Below are 21,463 nucleotides of genomic sequence, written 5' to 3'. Positions count from 1 at the left end.
AGCTTGTCGTCGGGGCGACACAAACACCCGATGGTGAAGGTGAGCGGTCAAAGAAGCAACCGAGCTGAAGGAAGACAGAAGGACTCCAGCTTTCAAGTGTGAAGTGATTCTCCATGACGAACAGAGAGAAAGAGAAGAGTCTCACTCTGTCTTCTCTCTCCCGCACTGGAAATAAAGTCTATTCAGTTCAATTCAATGACTGCAGCAGTCATGAGCTCCGGTGTTTCACCAAAGGAACGAGACCGCGGATAGAAGCAGCCAAACTCTTTTTAAAGAGTGCGCTTATTTCACTTTCTCTTCTTCTTCTTTCTTTGCATCTCTTTTGCATCTCTTGATATGTATCTTCTCTTCTTCTTCCTTAGCATCTCTTAATATCTTCTCTTCTTCTTCTCTCTCATCTCCAGCACGGCCAGCAGCTCTACCGTCACATCTATCTGGGCTGTAAAGAGGAGGACAACGTCCACAAAAACTTTGAGCTGCTGTTCACCACTCTGGCTATTCTGACCATTGAGCTGGCCAATGAGGAGGTGGTCATCGACCTCATCCGGCTCTCCATCGCCCTGCAGGTAATGTTTGTTATTCGTCTCTCAGCCGATATCGTTCGTATGATTTGTTGGTGTTTTATTATAAACGTTGCTGCGGCTGTTCTTACATGCAGACAAACAAAACAAAAACAAAACATTTCTTCAGTAAAAGCAGGAATGATAACCCCGTGCAACAATACCAGAGTACAATATGTACAATATGTCTACAGCATTAACCTCCGGTTCTGAAGAGTGAAGCCGATGCTTCACGTGTTAAAGCTGCATTCTCTCTAATGTCCACCAGGGGGCGACTCCTCTGGTTGTATAGAAGTCTATGAGAAAATGACTCTACTTCTCTCTTGATTTATTACCTCAGTAAACATTGTAAACATGAGTTTATGGTCTCAATCTCTAGTTTCAAGTCTTCTTCAATACAGCATGATGTTCATTTAGTACATGATGGTCCATTTAGAGTCACACAGACCATAAAGCAGGGGATGCTTTAGGGGCGGGGCTACACAGTGATTGACAGCTGAAACTGTTTCCTGTCGAACTGAAACCTGAAACGCAGAATGTACATCTGTCAGCTGCAGCTCTCGGATCAATGCAGTGAAGTGAAAAGAGTTCCCACTGAAGTGTAGTTGAGGAAAGTATCCGTGGAGTTGCCTCCCAGCTCTCCAAACTCTCACCGGTGCTTCAGTGGTACCCGTGATGTGAGGATGAGGTGTTCATGGAGTCAGGTGTCATCATTTCATGGTTGATGAGTATCAGCGATGTCATCGTCGGCAGCAGAGTCCTAACGGCATCAGACTGCAGACCGGTCCAATAAAACCTCCGACATGTGAGACGGAAGAGAGGTGTGAACACACACACACACACACACACACACACCAGCTGCTCGTTTGTGTATCACGCTGAGGTCTCATCGCTCTGAAATGTCACAGCGTCGCAGACGAGCGAAGCAACCGGCAATCCAGAGAGCAACTTCAGGTGTGTTAATTAGCGATGGCTGATACGAGTAGGAGTGTTTACAGAGTACGTTTCCTCTCATGGAGGAGCATCTGCTTCACCCCGCACTGAACATGATGAACACGTCTGTGATGTGCTTCTGCAGTCACTTGTTCATTACAGTCATGATGGTAAATAACGAGTTGTTAAAGGGTCGCTGGGCAGACCTTCACCGTCGGTGTTCGTTCACTAAAAGTGTTTTTTGTTGCCGCTGACGGGCTCAGATTGTTGTTTCTTTTCCTTTCGCTCGACCCCGTCTGATTGTTCAATCGCTCCAGAAGTCTCGTTCTGAACTATGTAGAAGTGACTTAAACTGTCGTAAGACGGCGAGTGGGTTGGAGAGCCGATGTTGTCAGATTGTTGTGTTGGAGAACAGAAAGCGTTGCTCTGTGTTATCTGAATGTGTTCTCTGATGAGTATGACACTGAGGATGCTGCCCGAGAATTCAGAACGAGACTTCTTCTTGAGCGAACGGACGGGATCAAAGGAAAGTCAGACGCTTCTGAGAACAACCTGGTAGAAACGAGCACGCATAGTGGACGAAGGTGGACGGTGAAGAATTACACTGCAGCCGCTCAGCAGCAGCAGCTTTCTCACTCAATACTGGACCGCTGTCACACATCGTCCCCATTAGACACACAAAGACATGAAGACACGAAGACATGAAGACATGAAGGCATGGGAAAATAGGGTCCAGGCTGAAAAATACTTAATGGTACTATAAAAGAAGTCTCTCTATATATATATATATATATATATATATATATATATATATATATATATATATATATAAACGTTCATCAACTACATCATCAGTAGTGAATGCGTATGAATAAACTGAAGTCTTTACTGAGCATATCGTGGTTTCTTATTGTCCCTGTGTGTGCTGATGTGTGCGTGTGTGTGTGCTGATGTGTGCGTGTGTGTGTGTGTGTGTGCGTGTGTGTGTGTGTGTGTGTGTGTGTGTGTGTGTGTGTGTGTGTGTGTGTGTGTGTGTGTGTGTGTGTGTGTGTGTGTGTGTGTGTGTGTGTGTGTGTGTGTGTGTGCTTTGTGCAGGACATGGCTCTGGCTAACGAGGAGAACATGCCGATGGTGATTCGCTGTGGCGTCATGGCGTTGGTGGCGGCGTACCTCAACTTCCTGAGCCAGATGGTCGCCAACCCTCCGTTCTGTCAGCACGTCAGCAAGGTGCCTCATCGGCTCGTTCTCACCTCGCTGTTGGAGGAGACTCGGAGACTTTAGTTGTTAAATGTTTGTCTCTCTCCAGGTCATTGAGCTGAGGACCATGGATGCTCCGTTCCTCCTCCCAGAGCACATCTTCAGAGACAAGTGTCCGTAAGTACCCACCGCTCTGCAGACCGCTTGGTGTCATAAGGGACTGAGACTATCTGATGGGTGGAGGTAAAGCTCCATAACGGACATGACCACCATTATTACCTTTCATCGGTCGCATAACCAAACCCGATCTAACAACCGCACAAACTACAGCTTTAAGAACAGTCGGCTCTCAAACCTCAATACTGTCACGGTACAAAAATAAACGAGTGTAAAGTACAGAAAGTAGACGTTTGATCTCACGTCACTGAATAGTGACCGAGAAGGATTGTTTCTGACTCGTGTGATCCAAAACATCTCCAATAATCAGAGCATTATAAAGCCCGTCAGTCAACATGTAATGAAACATGTAATCATTTCCAAGTTCACATGTTTTTATCCAACAAAATGCTGTTCAATCCATATTTGTTTTAGCTTTTGTTTAAAAAAAAAGTATTCACCTTCTCCAGTTTGTTTGAGGGATTTAAACTTCATAAAACATGTATATACATTGTGACGCGTAGCGGTGACTTCCGCGCGCCTTTTGTTTTGAAAAATTAAAATTAAAAATTTAAAGTTTTTTCGTTTTTTAATTAAAAAAGGAAAAAAACTTTTAATTTTTAATTTTAATTTTAAAAACAAAAGGCGCGCGGAAGTCACCGCTACGCGTGACAACATACACATACATATATATACATATACATATATATATACACTACCGTTCAAAAGTTTGGGGTCACCCAGACAATTTCGTGTCAATTTTCAGTTTCTTCGCAATTTCTCTCATGGAATAGCTTCATCTCTAAGAACAAGAATAGACGGCGAGTTTCACATGAAAGTTCTCTTTTTCTGGCCATGTTGAGAGTATAATCCAACCCACACATGTGATGCTCCAGATACACCGATGTAGATATTTCATTAAAACCAGACGTTTCCACCTAGAATAGTCATTAACCACATTAACAATGTATAGAGTGTATTTCTGATTAATTTAATGTTATCTTCATTGAAAGAAACAGTGCTTTTCTTTGAGAAATAAGGACATTTCTAAGTGACCCCAAACTTTTGAACGGTAGTGTATATATATATGTATATGTATATATATATATATGTATATGTATATATATGTGTATATGTAACCCTGCGCTCCAAAATCACCGGCCGATGAAACCTGATTAAAGGATTATGAGGACCAGAATCCATTTCCCATTTTAATCCCTCTCTGCTGCTTCCTCTGCTGTGGAAGATTCAGGGATTTCACACATGAGAGTGCTTTAGAGCTTCTAGACGGCTTTATGTGGGCACCCTTCAAAAAAACAAACAACGTTTATCCAAATTCATCACCACAATCATCTAAATACGACGTTTCCCTCCCGTCGTCCTGCCAGACTCCCTGAATCTCTGGACAAGGAGGACCGGCCGCTGTACTTCCAGACGGCCGACATGGCGGAGTGTCTGGCCGGACCGGGATACAACGCAGAGAGACTCTCCATCCCGTACATCCCCCAGGTCACAGGTAGGAGCGCCCTCCACGAGAAGGTTCAGGAGAAGTTTTAAAAGGAAACTCACTCCGGTGAGATCTGGTGTTCAGCATCGTGTAGCTTTTAATAAAGAGTCCAAGCAACATACCAGCCTGTGTACGCTAATCCAGAGTGTTCTGAAGAAGAGTCTGATGAGAGGAGCTATCCTGGAGGTTGGAGTCTGTACCGGTTTAGTTCCCTTCTTTCTGAACTCCCCGGTTCCCTCAGAACTCGTTGGCGCTCTTGGTGAGGGTTTAGCTGAAACGGCTTTGATGGATTTAACAGCTTAAAGAGTTAAAGACACATTTATATGATCAGCGTCGCAGTCGTCCTCGTCCTCTCTGGTCATTTAAAGGGATATCTGACATTAGAGCGACTCTGGAACGATTCATCTTCAAGACTCACTTTCTAAATCTAGCTTTAAGATGTTATTACGTTCTTTTAAACCGGTTAAATGTTGAGAAATGTCTGTTTCTTTACTCGTCTCTGGTGCTTCTGTTTTTCTTCCCTCCTGCTGCGCTCTCATCACACATCAGTGCTTTACACCGTAGGAAAGATCCTCCACAGGTGCAAGCAGACGTCCAGAGGTGACTTGTAGAGTAGAGCTGTAGAGTCCCCAGGTCCCTTCCAGAGCCGGCTTTAGTTCAGCTTTAGTTCAGCTTTAGTTCAGCTTTAGTTCAGCTTCAGTTCAGCTCGCTGTTTCAACTACAGCTGGAGATAAACCAGCAAGAAGGATTCAGCTGAGAAGATCAGATCTCCCAACAAAGCCCACGTTCTCTCCTCATTCCTCCGTCTGTGCTTTTAAACCTGACGTAGACTTAAAGATCTCCTCCACACTGTGTTTTCAGACATGCTACATGATATACTCTGCTCTGAGTAGTTTCTGTCTGATGTGTTTTATTACGTCGTGTAAAGCTTAAAGATCTCTCCTGCTGTCCGTCAGTGTTTGTGCGCTCTGCACACTGAAGTAACGACAAGCAGAGCCCCTTCTGATCTGAGGGGACTTCATATTCTCCTGTTTCTGAGACCTTTAAACGTGAGCTGAACGAGAGACGTCCTGATGTGGTGAACTGCTGCTACAGCAGATAAAGAGTCTACTGCAGCAGCAAGTAGTCGTCCAGCTGATAGAATGTGTCCCGTGTTGGTCAGTGGACTTAACTACTGCAGCCCGGTCTCCTAAAGACACAACCACAGACATGCAAACTGCTCGAAGTAATATGTTTATGAGGACAGTCTGGACAGGGAGGCGGTCCGGTGTGGTACCAGCAGCACAAACCGTCCTTTACTAAACCCAACCTAGTAGTTAGGTTTTCAGTTTTGTCTTAATTTACACCAATAACCACAAGTCTAAAACGGTCTAACACTGTTAAACACTGTTAAACACTGTTGAACACTGTTGAACAGTGTTGAACAGTGCGACCCAAGTCTGTGAGAAAATACACTTCACACAAAACTTCACTGAGTTGTTTCCTGTCGTAGCTGCTGTGTGTAGCTGAGTGTAGCTGCTGTGTGTAGCTGTGTAGCTGTGTAGCTGTGTAGCTGTGTGTAGCTGAGTGTAGCTGTGTGTAGCTGCTGTGTGTAGCTGAGTGTAGCTGTGTGTAGCTGTGTAGCTGTGTGTAGCTGTAGCATCACTCTGTACAAAGACGCAGCGGTTTGATCATTTTTAAAACTCTCTTGTTTTGCATCACATCTGGGACGTCACGGTGAGTACGTGAGCTACGTGTAGATGTGCGTCCGTAGGCCGTAAACATCAGAGTAGTTGTGTGTTTGTTTGTTGATGGAGGTTCAGAGGATGAACCGGTTTCACTCTCGGGTCCAAACACCAGTCTCTGCTCGGCTGTGCTGTGTTTCTGATGACGCTCGCTGATAATAACTCAAAATTGACTTTAATTTCATTTACAGAAACAGCAATCTGTGAAGCATCACAAATAAAGAACGGGCTATGGAACCTCTTCCACTTCCACTGCGTGTTTAAACGTTCGTGTGCTGCTTTTCTCTCCGAACAGATCGTTTCAATACTGCATCTGAGAGTAAAGTTTAACCAGCGTAGCATGTTGATGCCAGACTCTCCTTTCATCTGAAGCCTGAAGAGTTTCCTTCTCTTTGCAGAGATCCTCACTGCTGCTTCCTTCTCGTGTCGGTGATCTCAGAGTTAGAGATGCTCCGCGTGTGGTTCTGTATCGTAGATAACAACGTGAGCTTAAAGCTAAAACTCTCATAATGCAAAACGGATCAAACGGATCCGTTTCCTCCGGCCGGCGGCCGAGTCACGTCTGTTCAGAGCTCACACCACGGCTCACTGTGACTCACCGACAACGGTCCTAATGTTTCACACCTCGTTGGCCTGATGATCAGATGACCTACACGCTGCTGCCTTATACTCCATGTTTCACCGGTGCATTGTGGGTAAATACAGACCACGCTCCAGGCTGACGTGTTAAATCAGGAGCTACCTGAGGAGTGCATCGCCCCGCGGGATCAGATGGATGTGTTCCTCATTCACTAACACATTGAAATAGTCCAAATGTGTAAAATGCAGTTTGGTGTTATTAACAAATCAACAAGTCCTCGTATCTAACAGACTGGACGGCTGCTACGTCTGTGTTTTACTGGACAAGGAGACCAAAGTTTAGTCAAACTAGTCGGTTAAAGGTGAAGAAAGAGCGTCTTCATGGTTTAAAGAAGCTGTGAGAGGTGAGCGGAGGTCTGTGGTGTCACAGTGCAGCACTTCATCCTCGCTGGTCATTTTAATCTAGAACAGAACTATCAGAACTCAGCAGGCTGTGTTGACGTTATGCAGATTTATGCAGAACAGCAGCAGCTGACTGAGGAGATCCGTCATGCTGCTCTGTGACGGCTGCTGATGTACGTTCAGTGTCTCGTCTCTGATTGGACAGATGTTGTTCTGTCGTCGTGATTAAAACATCTGGTGAGCTCTTCTGGTCCGCTGGAGAAGTCTCTTGATTTTGTTGTCGGACAAACTTTTTGAGTTCTGACCGACACAGAACTGAGTTTGAACTGTTTGCTGTTCGTCTGTCTGACTGCAGGACGATGGGAAACCTACAGGAACATCACATTACTCACCGGGCGTTGAATACACATTATTATTGACTTCCTCTAACAGGTCTCTGCTCTCTGAGTGGCCTTCTAGCTCCTCATGTATCTTCAGAGTTCATGTGTTCATCACGGAGTCATTGTTCTTGTGACGGGAGTCACTTGAAACAAAAATGGACGCCAAGTTGTTCTGAGTTTGTTGTGTCTATGCTGCTTTCCAGGAACAAGAACAAATAATGACTTCATTAAAAACACATCAGCTAACAGCACATGTATACTCAACAGCACCATGAAGCTCAGACGGCCGGCGGGGCCAAAAACATTTGATAAAAACACGGATTCTATTTTAACTCAGTGCTGCAGCTTGAAGCAGTCGACTGTACAAACACATAATAAATATGAATAAGATGTGAATCCCTGGTTGACTCGTCTCTCGTCCTGCAGATCTAGACCGTCTGTCTAGGAGGAAGAGCATCGTGGACACAATCTCCCTTCAGGTGGACATCGTGTCCAGCAGCCTTCCAGACAAGGTGGGTTTTATGCAGAAACACACACTGAGCAGAAATGTGGTCATCGATCCCCAGAGGCATGCTGGGTAGTGGAGCAGCCTTCGGTCCTCGTTCGGTTAGCTTAGCTTCAGGCGGCAACCTCCGGTTCTGCTGAGTGAAGTCAAAGCTTCACGTGTTAAAGCTGCATTCTCTCTAGTGACCACCAGGGGGCGACTCCTCTGGTTGTATAGAAGTCTATGAGAAAATGACTCTACTTCTCTCTTGATTTATTACCTCAGTAAACATTGTAAACATGAGTTCATGGTCTCGGTCTCTCGTGTCATTTAGAGGAGGTGGTTGAGCAGCTTCACGTGTCGTTAAGTCTTCTTTTTTGATCCCTCTTGTGTTCTCAGTCCCAGCTCGCTGAGGAGATCACCTTCGAGACCCTGAAGAAGGCCATCGGTGAGATCAGACAGAAGTTCAAGAGACTCTTTTCTTTCAGCTTCATCTTTTCTTGTGGACTCGCTGAAGAGTCTCCGTCAACACAAACTAAATGTTGGCTTCTTGTCAGGAGCTAGTAGCCAAGAACGTTGACAGTAAAGTCCACTGACTTCAAGTTAAAACTCTTTTTATTACATATCGAATGCTCTTTTATGAGAAGGTGGAGTAAAGCTTTGCTCCTCCTGTGTTCCAGACACCACCGGTCTGGAGGAGCAGGAGAGGGAGAAGAGGCGTCAGGTGATGGAGAAGTTCCAGAAAGCTCCGTTTGAGGAGATCGCTGCTCACTGCGAGTCCAAGGTAGAGAAAAAACCAACTCAATGAGGCAATAAACCCTCCGTTTATAACACTATTCATGTTTAATAAACTCTGATTATTGTTTGTTTCTGCAGGCGAACATGTTGCACGACCGGCTGGCTCAGATCTTCGAGCTTACGATTCGGTGAGTCCTCTTCTGGTTTATATCTCGTTGTGACTGAAGTGAAGCTTTCTTTACTTCATTGGGCTGCTGTGCTGCACGGGACACATCGTGATGAATGCTAACATAGCATGCTAACAGGCCAAACATTAAGAAGTACTAAACGTCATCATGTTAATGAAGCTAATATGCTAATCGTCTACATGTAAGATCATCGTGTGTGTTTTCAGCTGGTGTTTATCTGTTAACTGTGTTCTTCTTGTATTGAGTTTGAGCTTCATTCAGCTTCAGTTAACGTGTTGAGATGACGTTAACGAACACTCATCAGTCCACTTCAGCCTGATGAGGATAGAGTCTGACCTTTGGTCGGTGTAGCTGTGTGACGCGCTGCTCCATAGTGTATTACTGTGTGTGTTCTCTTTCTCTCTTCAAACACACCAGACTCGTTATTTAACCTAAAACCCCAAAAGTTTCCAGTTTCCTGCCGCCTCCATCGGTTCGTTAGTCAGTCAGTGTTATTATTTCACCAAAGTCTCACAATAACACAAACTACGTAAGTCAGCATCCATCAGTTTCTACATCTAATGTTCTCCCCCCCCCCCCCCCCCCCCCCCCAGGCCTCCACCCAGCCCGTCCGGAGTGGTCTCCATCTCATCGGGTCACACTCAGCACCAGTCCGTCCCCGTCTACGAGATGAAGTTCCCAGACCTGTGTGTCTACTGATCCCACCTCCACAGAAACAATTCACAATGATCAGAAAACAACCACTCACTCACTCACAACCTGTCAGTGCTGGATTCAGACCAGCACTGAGGCGTCACACAGCAGAACAGATATTTGAGATCTGATATGAAGACGAAATGTCAAAACGTAACTTCCTTAATCTCACGTAAAACATCGGCCACGGGCTGAAACCGGTACTTCTAAATCCCCCAAATGTAATTCACCACGATACACGTGACTTCTTCTTCTCTCTTCTCTTTAGAGGCGGAGCTTCAGCCCCTCCAGCTCTACACAAACTCATTTTCTGCACTTTATTTCCCGACTCAAACCGGCTGGAACTAAACTAAACCCACGAGTCACCGAGAACAAACCGTGTACATAACGCCGCAAGTCTGAAATTAAACTCTGGTTGCAAACGGCTAAAACCAGTTCTAGGCTTAAAAGTTGCGTCTGGTCTTAAGTTGCGATGCTGCTTCTTCTTCTTAACGAGCGTCTGCTCTTATCTTCAGTAGGTGTCGGTGTCAGAATGTAGAAATGTAGAATATATTGGTGTCGGAGAGGAACTCTGGAATCACGTCACAGCTGGTAGATTCGGGGCTCGCTGCTTCACGGCCGGTCCAGCCTGTTCAGTCCGGTTCTGTCCCGTTATGATCGATGATCAACGAGCAGCTACGTTCTGTGTGGGGAAATGAAAGCTTATTCGGCCAAAGAGAGTTTTTCCTTCTCAACACTCATTTCAGTAGAAACGTCTCGCTCGTGGTCGCTGGTTCTGATCCAGAATGTTGCGTTCCAGAGAAATCGAAAATGTCAAATATTCATTCTGTGTGAGACCTTCAGGAACATGACGGTACGGTCGGTTCGTGGTCCAGTTCTGTTCACCAGCATCTTCAATCTGTTCCATTTCTTGCTCTCGTCTGTTGGTTTTAAGCCGCGCTGTCGTCAGTTCTTCCTCACAATGAACCGGTCAACAGACGGGAGAGATCAACGACATGCACATATATAGTGTCAGGAACTTGTAGATAATGTTCATCACCAGCCTGATGTTTTTTAGTGTTTGTTTTCAGACAGACTTTCTTGCATTGGACAGAATATTTGACTTCCAATGTCTTGAAAAGAAATCCGTCGTGTTGTGAAAATAAATGAGCACAAAACTTAAACTGCAATATACTGAAAAGTTCCATCGAGGGATAATAATCTATGGTTTGTTGCACTTTGAGCTCAACATGTTACAGCACTTATTTACTTCCTGATAGCTTAGCGTTAGCTGACGTCTGTGACAGCGGGGGACGTATCTGTGTGTTCTCGTCGAGATAGAATTCGTATTTGCGTTTTTTAACGAGAAAGTATAGAAATTTAAAAATCCACAAAAACAAAAAGCAGTATCTGTGTTGCACTTGTTGCTATTTTTTGCATCACCACTTTTCATGGATGGAAGATGACGTCCCCCCCATGCTTAACCCCCCAAACTAACCTCTGATTGGTTGATTATGTCTACAAACGGCTGAAATGACCACCGGGGGGCGCTACGCCAGACCCCAGAGACGTGAGCAGCGATTCAGGTCTGATCTGCCCCAGAGTGGATGTACTTTTAAATCTCCCCATGTACACATAAACTCAGCAAAGTATATGAAAAAAGCAGCATACGTGTTGATAAAATCGAGTATTTAAGCGCTTCTATTGAATGTCATGATAATGTAGCTGTTTGGCTGCAGAACTCTACCAGCAGCGTTAACACAATATATATTTCTGTGGATTAGATTTTGTCGGTACGTCCGCCGCGGTGCGTCTCCATTTCCACCTGCAGCTCTCAGCTCCTCTCGGCTTCGTCGGCAGCTTCTAAACAAACAAACTGACCTTGTTCCGCTCCGGTTCCACGAATTCAAAATCTAAAAATACCGAACGTTATCGGAGACGCCGCACGGCGAGCGGCTCTATGGGGGAGTTTCAGAGCAAAATAAAGAGACCAGCAGCAGCTCATCAAAGTCAAACCTCCCCACCCAATCCGCCTTCAGACACTCGGACACCAAGCGGAGACATTTTGGAGGATCGAATCATCTTTGCTTATTAGTCACCGCGAGTCGTTTTCAAAATGGGGTTAGAGGAGGCGTCGCACATCTGCTGCAGAGCTGCAGCTGTGATCTGTAATAACAGATGGTTATCAGTGCGTCCTCTGATCAGAGCTCAGTGACGCAAGAAAACATCCCTGCAGTCGGAGGCGGACGCCTGCTGCCGTCGTCGGGTCTGAGCAGCTGGTTCAGGTTGAAGGCCGGTGTTTCCCTTTTCGCTCACAGACGATCGGTTTGTTTGCGAGTGTGTCCTCACGACGTGCTGTGCAGAGTCAGATGGTGAACGATGGAGACATGAGATTGAAAAGTGGATGAAAGAGACGGGGAAGAAGGGATGTTTGTGTTTCAGATGGTTTTTGTATGTTAAAGGTTGGTGTTCCCGAACGAGGAAGGTCGGCCGAGTGTTCTTTGGTTTTTGAAATCACCAGCGTGAGCGCCGGTACATCTGGCTGGTTAATTGGTCTTCGTCAGAAGCCGTTTTTCTCTCCCGGCTTTGAATCACACGTTCTGTAACCGTCGGGCGGTTGGACCTGAATCAGTAAAGAATGCACGTCGATGCAGCAGAACTCTGTTTGATCGCGTGGAGACGGAGAGTCTCAGCCGCTGTAAATAACGTCTGTACAGTTTAGGGGAAGATAAGTGGAGCCCGTTCACTTGCATCGCTTCGGGTCTGAAGCAACATGCGAGTCAAGGGGTCATGTAATCAGTAGGGTTAGCATTGGTTAGCATTGGTGCTGTCCTCTTAAAGTACAAGTAACGTTAGCCGAGTTAGCAACAAATCACAAGATTCATTTAGTAGCTTTTCTGGAGTTTTCAGCAGATGGACTTTAACCAGAAGTCGTGGACATTTCGGCTCCGTCTCTGCAAACCCATGACAAGAAGGGTATTATGGGTAACGAGGTCGCAGAGGCCACGTCGCAAGTCTCAACGATGCAGCGTGCGAATGTCGGCGTCACACGACCTGATTGGCTGATTAGTTGACTCTGAGCCTCAAAGAAATACAGATCCCTTTGACATGTTCCTCCGTATAAAGCCCGATGTCCTCCACTGAAAGCGCTTCTATCTTCTGTGCACATCGACGCTGCGTGAACGTCTCAGCTTTACATGCAAACTCTTCTGATTTCATATCATAGCTGTATTAGAAACATGCATCAGATGAACTAACTGCATGATATCTTAACAACACGTTCAGAATCAAAAAATGTTTCACAAAATCTGAATTTGTCTTCAGTCTGATGTGAAAGTGAACGCGTCTCTGATCTACGGTACGATTCTAGAACAGCAGCTGTCTGGAGAACATGATCACTTCCTTTATGAATGTGTCATTATAGCAGTATATCATATATTTTTGTACATTTTATGCATCATGTGTTGATACATTGTTGCCTGGTAGAGATTAGGAGATTACTCGTCGATCACGTTTATCGAGACGAAGACGAAACGCTGATTTATTTTCATTTTCAAACTTTTGTTGTTTACGATGAAGTCGGTTCAGGGTTTCAATGGGATCGTGCGGTTCTTATCAATACGGGAGGAATGGTCTCATTTATGGAAATGTTACTTGATTATTAGTTTGTTATAGAATCCATTATGTCATTTCAAATATGCTGAGAAATGAATTATTATATCTAAAGTTATTTTTGCATAGATGAACTTATCTGATCATTTTAGCATCGAGGTTGAACTCTTCCTTCAGGAAGTTGCAGCTTCGGTTTCAGGATTAAAATCCTTCCAAACGCTCCGGATTCACTCAGTTTACAGTTTAATGTTCCTTTAATTCAGTTCAGGTTCTTTACAAATCAGCCACGGAACAGGTTCTCCTCCGAGTCCCAATCCAGAGACCAGGGCCAGGGTACACGCTCAGAAATAACGGCGCTGACTAGAACCACATGCTACGGCTGGTCCACATAGGAGAACCCTTTATGGTTCCTGGTAGAACCTTTTATAAAAGTTCTACTAGGAACCCTGTCTGAGGGTTCTAGCTTGAACCCAACATAAAGGGTTGTACCTAGAACCATCTGTGAAAACCTTTTATATACCAAGAGTCTCCTCTAGAACCCACAAGGAGGTTCTACCAAGACCAGTTGGAGGAACCTGTTCAGAACCCTTATTTCTAAGAGTACAGTTTAAATAGAAATACGATAAATAATAATAATAAGAACCCTTTGACATCATGTTGCCCCTTTAATCTCTCCGTGAAGCTGCCGGACAGCGAGGCGCTTTCTCTTGGAAAGATTTTTAATTATTGCAAACGACAATTTAATAAAAAGCCCAATCTATCCGTTGGCCAGCTCCCCCCGATCAGAAGGTAATCCTCATGTGCTGTAGACGTGTGAGAGTTCTGGTTCAGGGAGTCTGGACCTGAAGCTGCAGCTTCCTGTCAAGAGTCAGAGCCGACCGGTAACGTTTAAATCAGAAATCACTCTGAATCACCATCGCTGACTTCTGATGGAGTTCATTTCACCGATCTATCTCCATCAGTCCTTTGAATAGTGGCAGCAGATGTATTAAAATGAAATGCTGTTGATGAAATGTTTGCACTTTGACCACTGTGTACCCGTTACTATAGCGACGGAGGTTAGCGGTACGACCCGGTCTTCAGAGCTTTTCCCCGATCTTCAGTTTGTGGAACGTTGTGATCAAGAATGACGTTGTGTGAAACTGTGGAAAGTCCCTCCTGCCCGGTGATCAGAGTCCGCATCGAGTCTTTGAGACCAGAGATTATGGGATGGCGTCATCTCGTGCTGACCTGCCTTACTTCAGAACGCTGGACACAAAAAAAAGCTTTTCTTCACCGTTCAAGACGGACTTTCTTCAGTTTACCGGCTGAGTTCTGGATAAAAGAGGGGGAAGAGCTTCTGAAGACGTTTTCTTATGTTTGTGATGCAACTGTTTGTATTTTTGTGCCAGTTTTAGAGATTCGAGTTGTCTGTTCAGCCTCCACAGAGACGGACCGCTGAAGCTCTTTAACCACTCGACAGCGCCGAGGTTCTGCGTTGACGTCTGGTTCTCTCAACGGTTCCACTTTAACGTTCATTTGTTTTAATCACTCGCTTCATTTCATCCGTGTTTTAATCGTTAATTACAAAACCAGCAAACGAGTTGAGCCAAAACTGAAGTCTAACCGATGAATGTATTGATGAGCTTCATCAGTTAATCTCAACCCAAAGCTCCACTTACTGGCCCTATATTATACATTATATTATACATTATATTATAATATATCGTCACAATTAATACTTTGTTTTTGCAACTAATCAATAAAATGTGACGATAAGAAACAAATCTAAAGCTCAACGTCCAAGAAATCTATAAAGACGTTCAATCTGTATTTATGTAAAACATTTACTCATCGATTAACCGACCGTGTGAACGTGTTCACCTTTAATCCTTCACGAGTCGTCCGGGTAAACTTAGAAAACGTTAACGTGGAACCAACACGTGAGCTCAGCTGTTCAGACGGAACCTCAGCGCTTCAGTAACGTGTTCGATGTTCCACAATAAAGTCAAATGTTTCTATCGGTCCTGAGCTGTGACGTCTTCAGTGCTTCTTTCAGAAGAATGTTTGATTGATGAAGAAATGTGTGAAGAAATCAAAGTAAACATTTGATAATTTCTTTAAAATTACAACTTTATTCATCAGGAACAAAATGATCTGACAATAAAAGCTGCCTCATTCGCTTCTAGTTTCCCTCCTCTTCCTCCTCTTCTTCTTCTTCTCCTCCCCCTTCCTCCTCCTCTTCCTCTTCCTCTTTCACCCCGCTCCCTCCTGGTCTCTCTGCTGGTCTCTCTGCTGGTCTCTCTCCTGGTCTCTCTGCTGGTCTCTCTCCTGGTCTCTCTCCTGGTCTCTCTGCTGGTCTCTCTGCTGGTCTCTCTCCTGGTCTCTCTCCTGGTCTCTCTGCTGGTCTCTCTGCTGGTCTCTGCCCTGCACTCGGCCTGTGGTTGTGGGTTTGAACCCCGCTGTGTGTCGGTGGATCTCTGCCCTCCTCACTGGAGGGAGGAGGAGGAGGAGGAGGAGGAGGAGGAGGAGGAGGCGTGGAGCTGCCAGACGATCCAGCTGGAGGATCCCTTGAGTTCTCGTGGTCCTTCAGGGCGGAGCTTTCATCACTGCAGAACAGACGTTTGTGTGTTTGTGTTGAACTGAACTTCAATTCTGTCAAAATGTGCAAAAAGCTTCTAAAACTAATTATTTAAAATAAACTTAAAGGAACGAGATTAAAAGCAGATTTGTCTGTTTTGAACAGACATAAAATGAATTTAATTAATTCAATCACGAGCAGAGAAGAAGTACTCGGATACTTTGTTACAAGTAAAAGTCTCATGTGCTAAATGTTACTTTAGTAAAAGTAGAAAATATAAAATACTATCTGTTAGTAGTGATGTGTTACTTTCCTCTGAGCCTGATTATTATCCAGTGAAGATGAAGATGAAGATGAAGGGTTTGTGGGATCACATGACGTGTAAATGCTCATATTATTATCTCCTCTCACCTGTCGTGGACTTGGAGAGGAGGAGGAGGAGGAGGAGGTGCGTCGGTCTGCGTCTGCTCCTCCCCCACGTTCACGTCAGAGTTTCCTCCCTGCGCCTCCTCGCTCTCCTCGCTGGACTGAGGGGAGAGCTGTGGTGGTTTGGGGGGCCGGCTGGCCCGGCGGCAGGGGGGCGCGGGGCCACGGCACCGCCGCTGCTGCAGGCTGTGGTTGAAGTGGGCCGCTGCCATGCACTCCGCGGTGGCTTTGTCGCACACGCACTGCAGCTTATCGCACACGGCGACGCCCTGACCTGGTGAACGAGGGGTTAAAGGTCACACCGTTCATCTGGTGGATCTGGTTTATACTACGGCACGTTATTATGACACCATATTAATGAGAAAACTCTAAATAATTCATATTCTGAGATTATAAAGTCATAAATTCATAGAAACAGCTGGAACTCAAAGCGTTTCCACATTGTCTTCAGCAGCTTCAGTTACAGAAGATCTCCATCCTCCCTTCAGAACCCCAGAACGGGTTCTCCTCGCTGTGCTCCTGCGGTGTAACAAACATTAGCGTCACCGTGTTTCCCGGCCGACCCCCCCGGTGGACTCACATCGTGGTTTCCCGCTTTCGCAGGAGACGTGAGCGCTGAGCTTCCTCTCCGGCCGGCAGCCCATGGAGCTGATCTGCTTCAGGCAGCACTGGTGGAAGAAGCAGCACCTGGTGGAGAATCAGAGTTCCTCGTCAGCCTCACGGTGTGGACAAATCGGCTCAACGTTAACGGGACACGGAGGAGAAACATTCATCGGTGGCCCGTGAACCCGGCAGCTCCCTCAAAGAACACTTCAACATATTCTATTAGACTCTGTTTCTGTCAGTGAAAGAACAACTTTGTGAATGTTTTATGTGAAAGTGTTGCACACAGGAGGGAAGTTTCGATTGGTTGCAATCTGCAACCTCACCACTAGATGCTGCTGAATCCCACACACTGCAGCTTTAAGCGTTCTGTTTATCACGTCAGCGCTAACATTACGTGCATCAGCATGTTAACGCGTCATCGCTCCCGCTGACCTGTCCAGCTGGTCCTGGGGTCGACCCCGGCCCTCCTGTCCGCAGTAGCAGCCGTACATCTCGTACTCGTGGGGGCATCGACCCGTCAGGCAGTGGAGCATCTCCCCCAGAGCCGGCATCTCCCGCCGGGCTCGCCCGTCGCTGCCGTACAGGGTGAAGGAGCGACTGCACTCTATTGGAGGAAAGAGACGCAAAAACGGGATTCAGACGCCTTCAAAATGTGGTTTAAAGCTAAATAATGAAAGAGGCGAATAGATCGAGTTACAGCGTCTCACCTTTGCTGTCTGGATGAACTTGTATGTCGCTCAACCCGACAGACTCCAGCAGCGACCAGGCGAAGAACGGCACCGTCCTCTTCTGAGCCGCCTCCCGGTCTGCCAACGGACAAAACAAAACGTTCACAGAGCTCGAGTTCACATCGGGTTAAAGGAGCAGCGTGTTCGTTTTAGTGCCGTCTAGCGGTTTGTGGCAGATCGCAACCAACTAAATATAGAATATGATTTTAAAAATACCCTCCTTTGTCTCAGCGAGCAGAGAGAAGTTTACAAAAACAAAGTTTCGGACGATGGTTCGTGCTGCGCTCGTGTAAATTAGGTTTCACTTTTGTTTACGTGTTCACAGATCTATTGATAAAATGTTGGCTTTTGACTCTTTGTAAATATTGTATTGGACGTACAGTGACGAGACTGGTTGGAGTATCCTTCACCTCACCACAGCGGACAGTCGATCCCCCTGAACGCTTCACACCGGTCCTCTAAAGATGTGTGCTGTTCTGACGCTACAGGACATTAACGCTGCACGTCTGCAGGGACTAGATGGTGTTAGAAAGAAACTCTGATGTGTTAAATGCTGTCGGTGTGCTCGTCAAAGCCTCGGGCTTTTATTGTGAAGCAGCTGAGAGACGAGAGAGCTGTCGGCTAATGAGACCTGAAGGGGGCTCTTCAGAAAACGGTGGAGCGTCCGCTTCGGTTTGAGTAAAAGCAGCCGAGATATCTCTGGGTTTAGTTTGTGAGTGACGGTAAAGTGAACGCCGTGTTTAGAATACTTTCACCTCTTCACTCTGCTGTCAGACGGAGCGTTTTGGGAACTGAAGCCGTTATCTCTGCTCTCTCCAGACTCCATTCACAGAAACAGAGATGATACCGCTCAGGACAGGAGGAGCTGGACGACCGTTCTAAAGGGTCGGTTTAGATTCACCGAAGGGAAACGCACTCTGACACCAGCTCGACGTGGGAGGAGGTCCTACGACACGGGGAGACCTCTCATTACGCTGTTAGCGTCACAGTTTGAAGGCTGATTGAAACCTCTCCTTTAGGACCTGAGCTCTGAGCTGAAGGACGTATGAACGTCCTCACTCGTTGGCTGAGAGGAGAAACTAGAGCCGTGCCTTAAACATCCAGTTAATCCTCTCTGTTGGGAAGATGTGCATTCACTGTTAATGCCCATAACGGGCCGATCACCTGTCAGTCGATCACTTCCTTTAACGTCTGTGACCTTTTTAAATATAAAGGACTTTATTGAACCCACGAGAGGAACCGGCTTCATTCATTCATTCATTTAGATTTCATTGAACCCGGTGAAGACGCTGGAGGGCGATTAGAAGAAAAGAGGAAAGAAAGACACACAGCGAGCGTTTGTTTGTATATTTGAACTGCGAACCATCAGCGTCTTTCTCCTGCGAACTGTCTGCCAGCTGCTCCTCCTCCTCCTCCTCCTCCTCTTCCTCCTCCTCCTCGTCTTCCTCCTCCTCCTCCTCCTCTTGAGGAGCTTCCTCTGTCGTTTCAGTCTTTCCGTGCGGCTCCTCTTCGGCTCCGACCTCGGCCGTCGCCGTGAGCGAGGTCACCGTAGTGGTCCGGGGGGAGGCGTTGACCTCTGACCTCGGTGTGTCCTGAGAGACGCTGCTCGCTGAAGTCCACGGTGAGGAGGTGGAGCGTTGAGCTTCCTGTGCTGAAGCAGGAAGGTCAGAGATTATTGAAAACCACTCGTAGTTAAATATCCAGTTTCAGTCGTGGATCGACGTTCATTTGTATTTCTGTACGTTTCTGCTCAATGTGACTTCTGGCTCAAGAGGATGAATGTTGAGCCACATTATTTTCAATGTAGTTCAAATTTAATGTGAATAAAGTTCAGAGGAACAGAAGTCGAGGTCTCTGGTGCGCCCTCTAGTGGAATCTCTCTCCTAAATGTATGTCGCTCCCAATATGTTCAAACCATCCAAATCTACTGAGAAGTCACTTTTTCACTTTTTTGTACAGTTTGTGTGTTTTTAAGCGTTAAAGCCACACGAGCAGATGGATGAACTCGTGCAAACGTGCAGATTGAAGCGATTCTTGACACTTTCTGCAACAGATGCAAATTTCCAAGACGGTGCTGAACTTGAACTGATTCCACTCAGCCGCCGCGTTAACGAAGCGCTAATTTATTTCAGGACGTTTCTCCTGCTGTACGAGCTGCCTCACCTCGGCTCAGCGGACGCAGAGCGACAGCAGCAGCAGCAGAGAGGGTGAGCGGCCTCGAGGCTTCCTCCCATGAAGCGGGAGTCGCGGGTGAGGCGGCCGCTCTTCTCCCCGGGCTGGTTTCTGGCGGTGAGCTCGTTGCTGAGAGTCTTCTGGTCTCTCTGAGACTCACTGTGGGGCCCGAGAGAGAGGCTGCAAACACACACACATCACTGTAATCACACACACATCACTGCAAACACACACACATCACTGCAATCACACACACACACACGACTGTAATCACACACACATGACTGGGTGAGGGGAGAACAACAAAGTGACACAACTAGACTGTTTGTACCACACGAGGCCGTCACAGGAGAACTTTCTGGAACAAACCAGCGGTCTGACCTTCAGTAGCACTACTTGTGTTGTCCTCGCTCTCCTCCCTCTCCTCCCTCTCCTCGCTCTCCTCCCTCTCCTCCCTCTCTACACTCTCCTCCCTCTCCTCGATCTCCTCCCTCTCGCTCTCCTCCCTCTCCTCCCTCTCCTCCCTCTCCTCCCTCTCCTCGCTCTCCCTGCTCTCCTCACTCTCCACACTCTCCTCCCTCTCCACACTCCAAACTCTCCTCCCTCTCCTCCCTCTCCTCACTCTCCACGCTCGCCTCGCTCTCCTCCCTCTCCCTCTCCTCCCTCTCCTTGATCTCCTCCCTCTCCTCCCTCTCTCCTCCTCTCCTCCCTCCTCTGAAGGTGTAAATGTACAGGTTGTCCCTCAGACGCTCCTCTTGATAGAATCAGACCTTATAGAATATTTATATGTAGTTTCTCCTCGGAGCCTCGCTGTGTAATTACATTAAGAGGAAAATAAGCACTTTAAACAGTTACATGTTCTTTACTTCACAGCAGGGACACTTTAATCTAATGATTTAGTGTGTGTGTGTGTGTGTGTGTGTGTGTGTGCTCTCACTAACTGACATAAATCTAAATGAAGTCAATTATAAACCTTTAAATCTCTTCTTTCACTTGAAGAACAAGTCTGCTGATTGTTTCTGTTTTTACTAAAAACACAAACTGAAAACAGAAACAGTCGCCGACTGAAGAGTGTTTGTTTCTGTGAGTTCACGCTGCACGAGGTCAACACACGGTGATAATAATATATAATAATATATAATAATATACGTCCATGTCGATCTGAATCATGACGGTAATCGACCTCTCTGCAGGCGTCTCGTATGTTCGCTCTGATCTTGACTTGAAGACTAAATTCATTCGTTCAGTCTCGAGTCCTGATGTTTGGACTCAGATCTGAGTCTGTGGGAATAAAACGATCAAATGAACTAAAACTAAACTGAATCATTTTAAAATGGAGATCTGGTGGTTTGCTTAGTTTAACCTCACCATGCTCATCTGAAGCTTCCTGCTCCCCTTTATCTTCATCATCATCTTCATCATCGTCTTCCTCTTCTTCAGATGATCTTTTTTCCTCAGACGGACTGATTTGTGGTTTTGCTGATGTCAGCGATGACGTCGTGACGATGACTGAGCATCAGAGAAACGAGAAAATAAATATAATTAAACATAAAGATGCATTTAATGTACATTGTTACTTTAGTCTTGTTAACATTTTCCTAAATGGATTTTTATGTTATTTATTATATATTATAGTATTCTTTCCAATCATTTTATTATTTTTAGTTAGTTTCTGTTTTGTGACGTCGAATGTTAAATAATCTAAATGAATAAATCTAAACAAGTTGGTGTAAAAGTTAACAAAAGACAAACCGCCGTCATGTTTAACCACCTTCCTCAGAGGCCTCCTCCAGACCAGCGGGCGTCTCTCTGGGAGTTGTAGTCCTGAGGAGAGTTGTA

General features: G+C 45.9%; 1 protein-coding gene across 1 annotated transcript in view; it reads left to right on the top strand.

Annotated features, from left to right (window-relative positions):
* Window positions 1–15,138, top strand: part of efr3a (EFR3 homolog A) — a 72,732-nt gene extending 57,594 nt beyond the window's left edge. The window contains exons 16-24 of the mRNA XM_079173611.1: window positions 405–566; window positions 2,589–2,720; window positions 2,800–2,867; window positions 4,235–4,362; window positions 7,865–7,950; window positions 8,322–8,370; window positions 8,603–8,706; window positions 8,799–8,848; window positions 9,442–15,138. Of these exons, the coding sequence (XP_079029737.1) occupies window positions 405–566; window positions 2,589–2,720; window positions 2,800–2,867; window positions 4,235–4,362; window positions 7,865–7,950; window positions 8,322–8,370; window positions 8,603–8,706; window positions 8,799–8,848; window positions 9,442–9,547 (885 nt within the window). The 3' untranslated portion in view covers window positions 9,548–15,138. The remainder of the gene's footprint in view (window positions 1–404; window positions 567–2,588; window positions 2,721–2,799; window positions 2,868–4,234; window positions 4,363–7,864; window positions 7,951–8,321; window positions 8,371–8,602; window positions 8,707–8,798; window positions 8,849–9,441) is intronic.
* The last annotated feature ends 6,325 nt before the right edge of the window (window positions 15,139–21,463 follow it).

This window comes from Pholis gunnellus, assembly GCF_910591455.1.
Source record: "Pholis gunnellus genome assembly, chromosome: 14".
NCBI lineage: Eukaryota > Metazoa > Chordata > Actinopteri > Perciformes > Pholidae > Pholis > Pholis gunnellus.
Note: the sequence above shows the minus strand (reverse complement) of the source record. Positions and strands in the feature narration are given on the sequence as shown.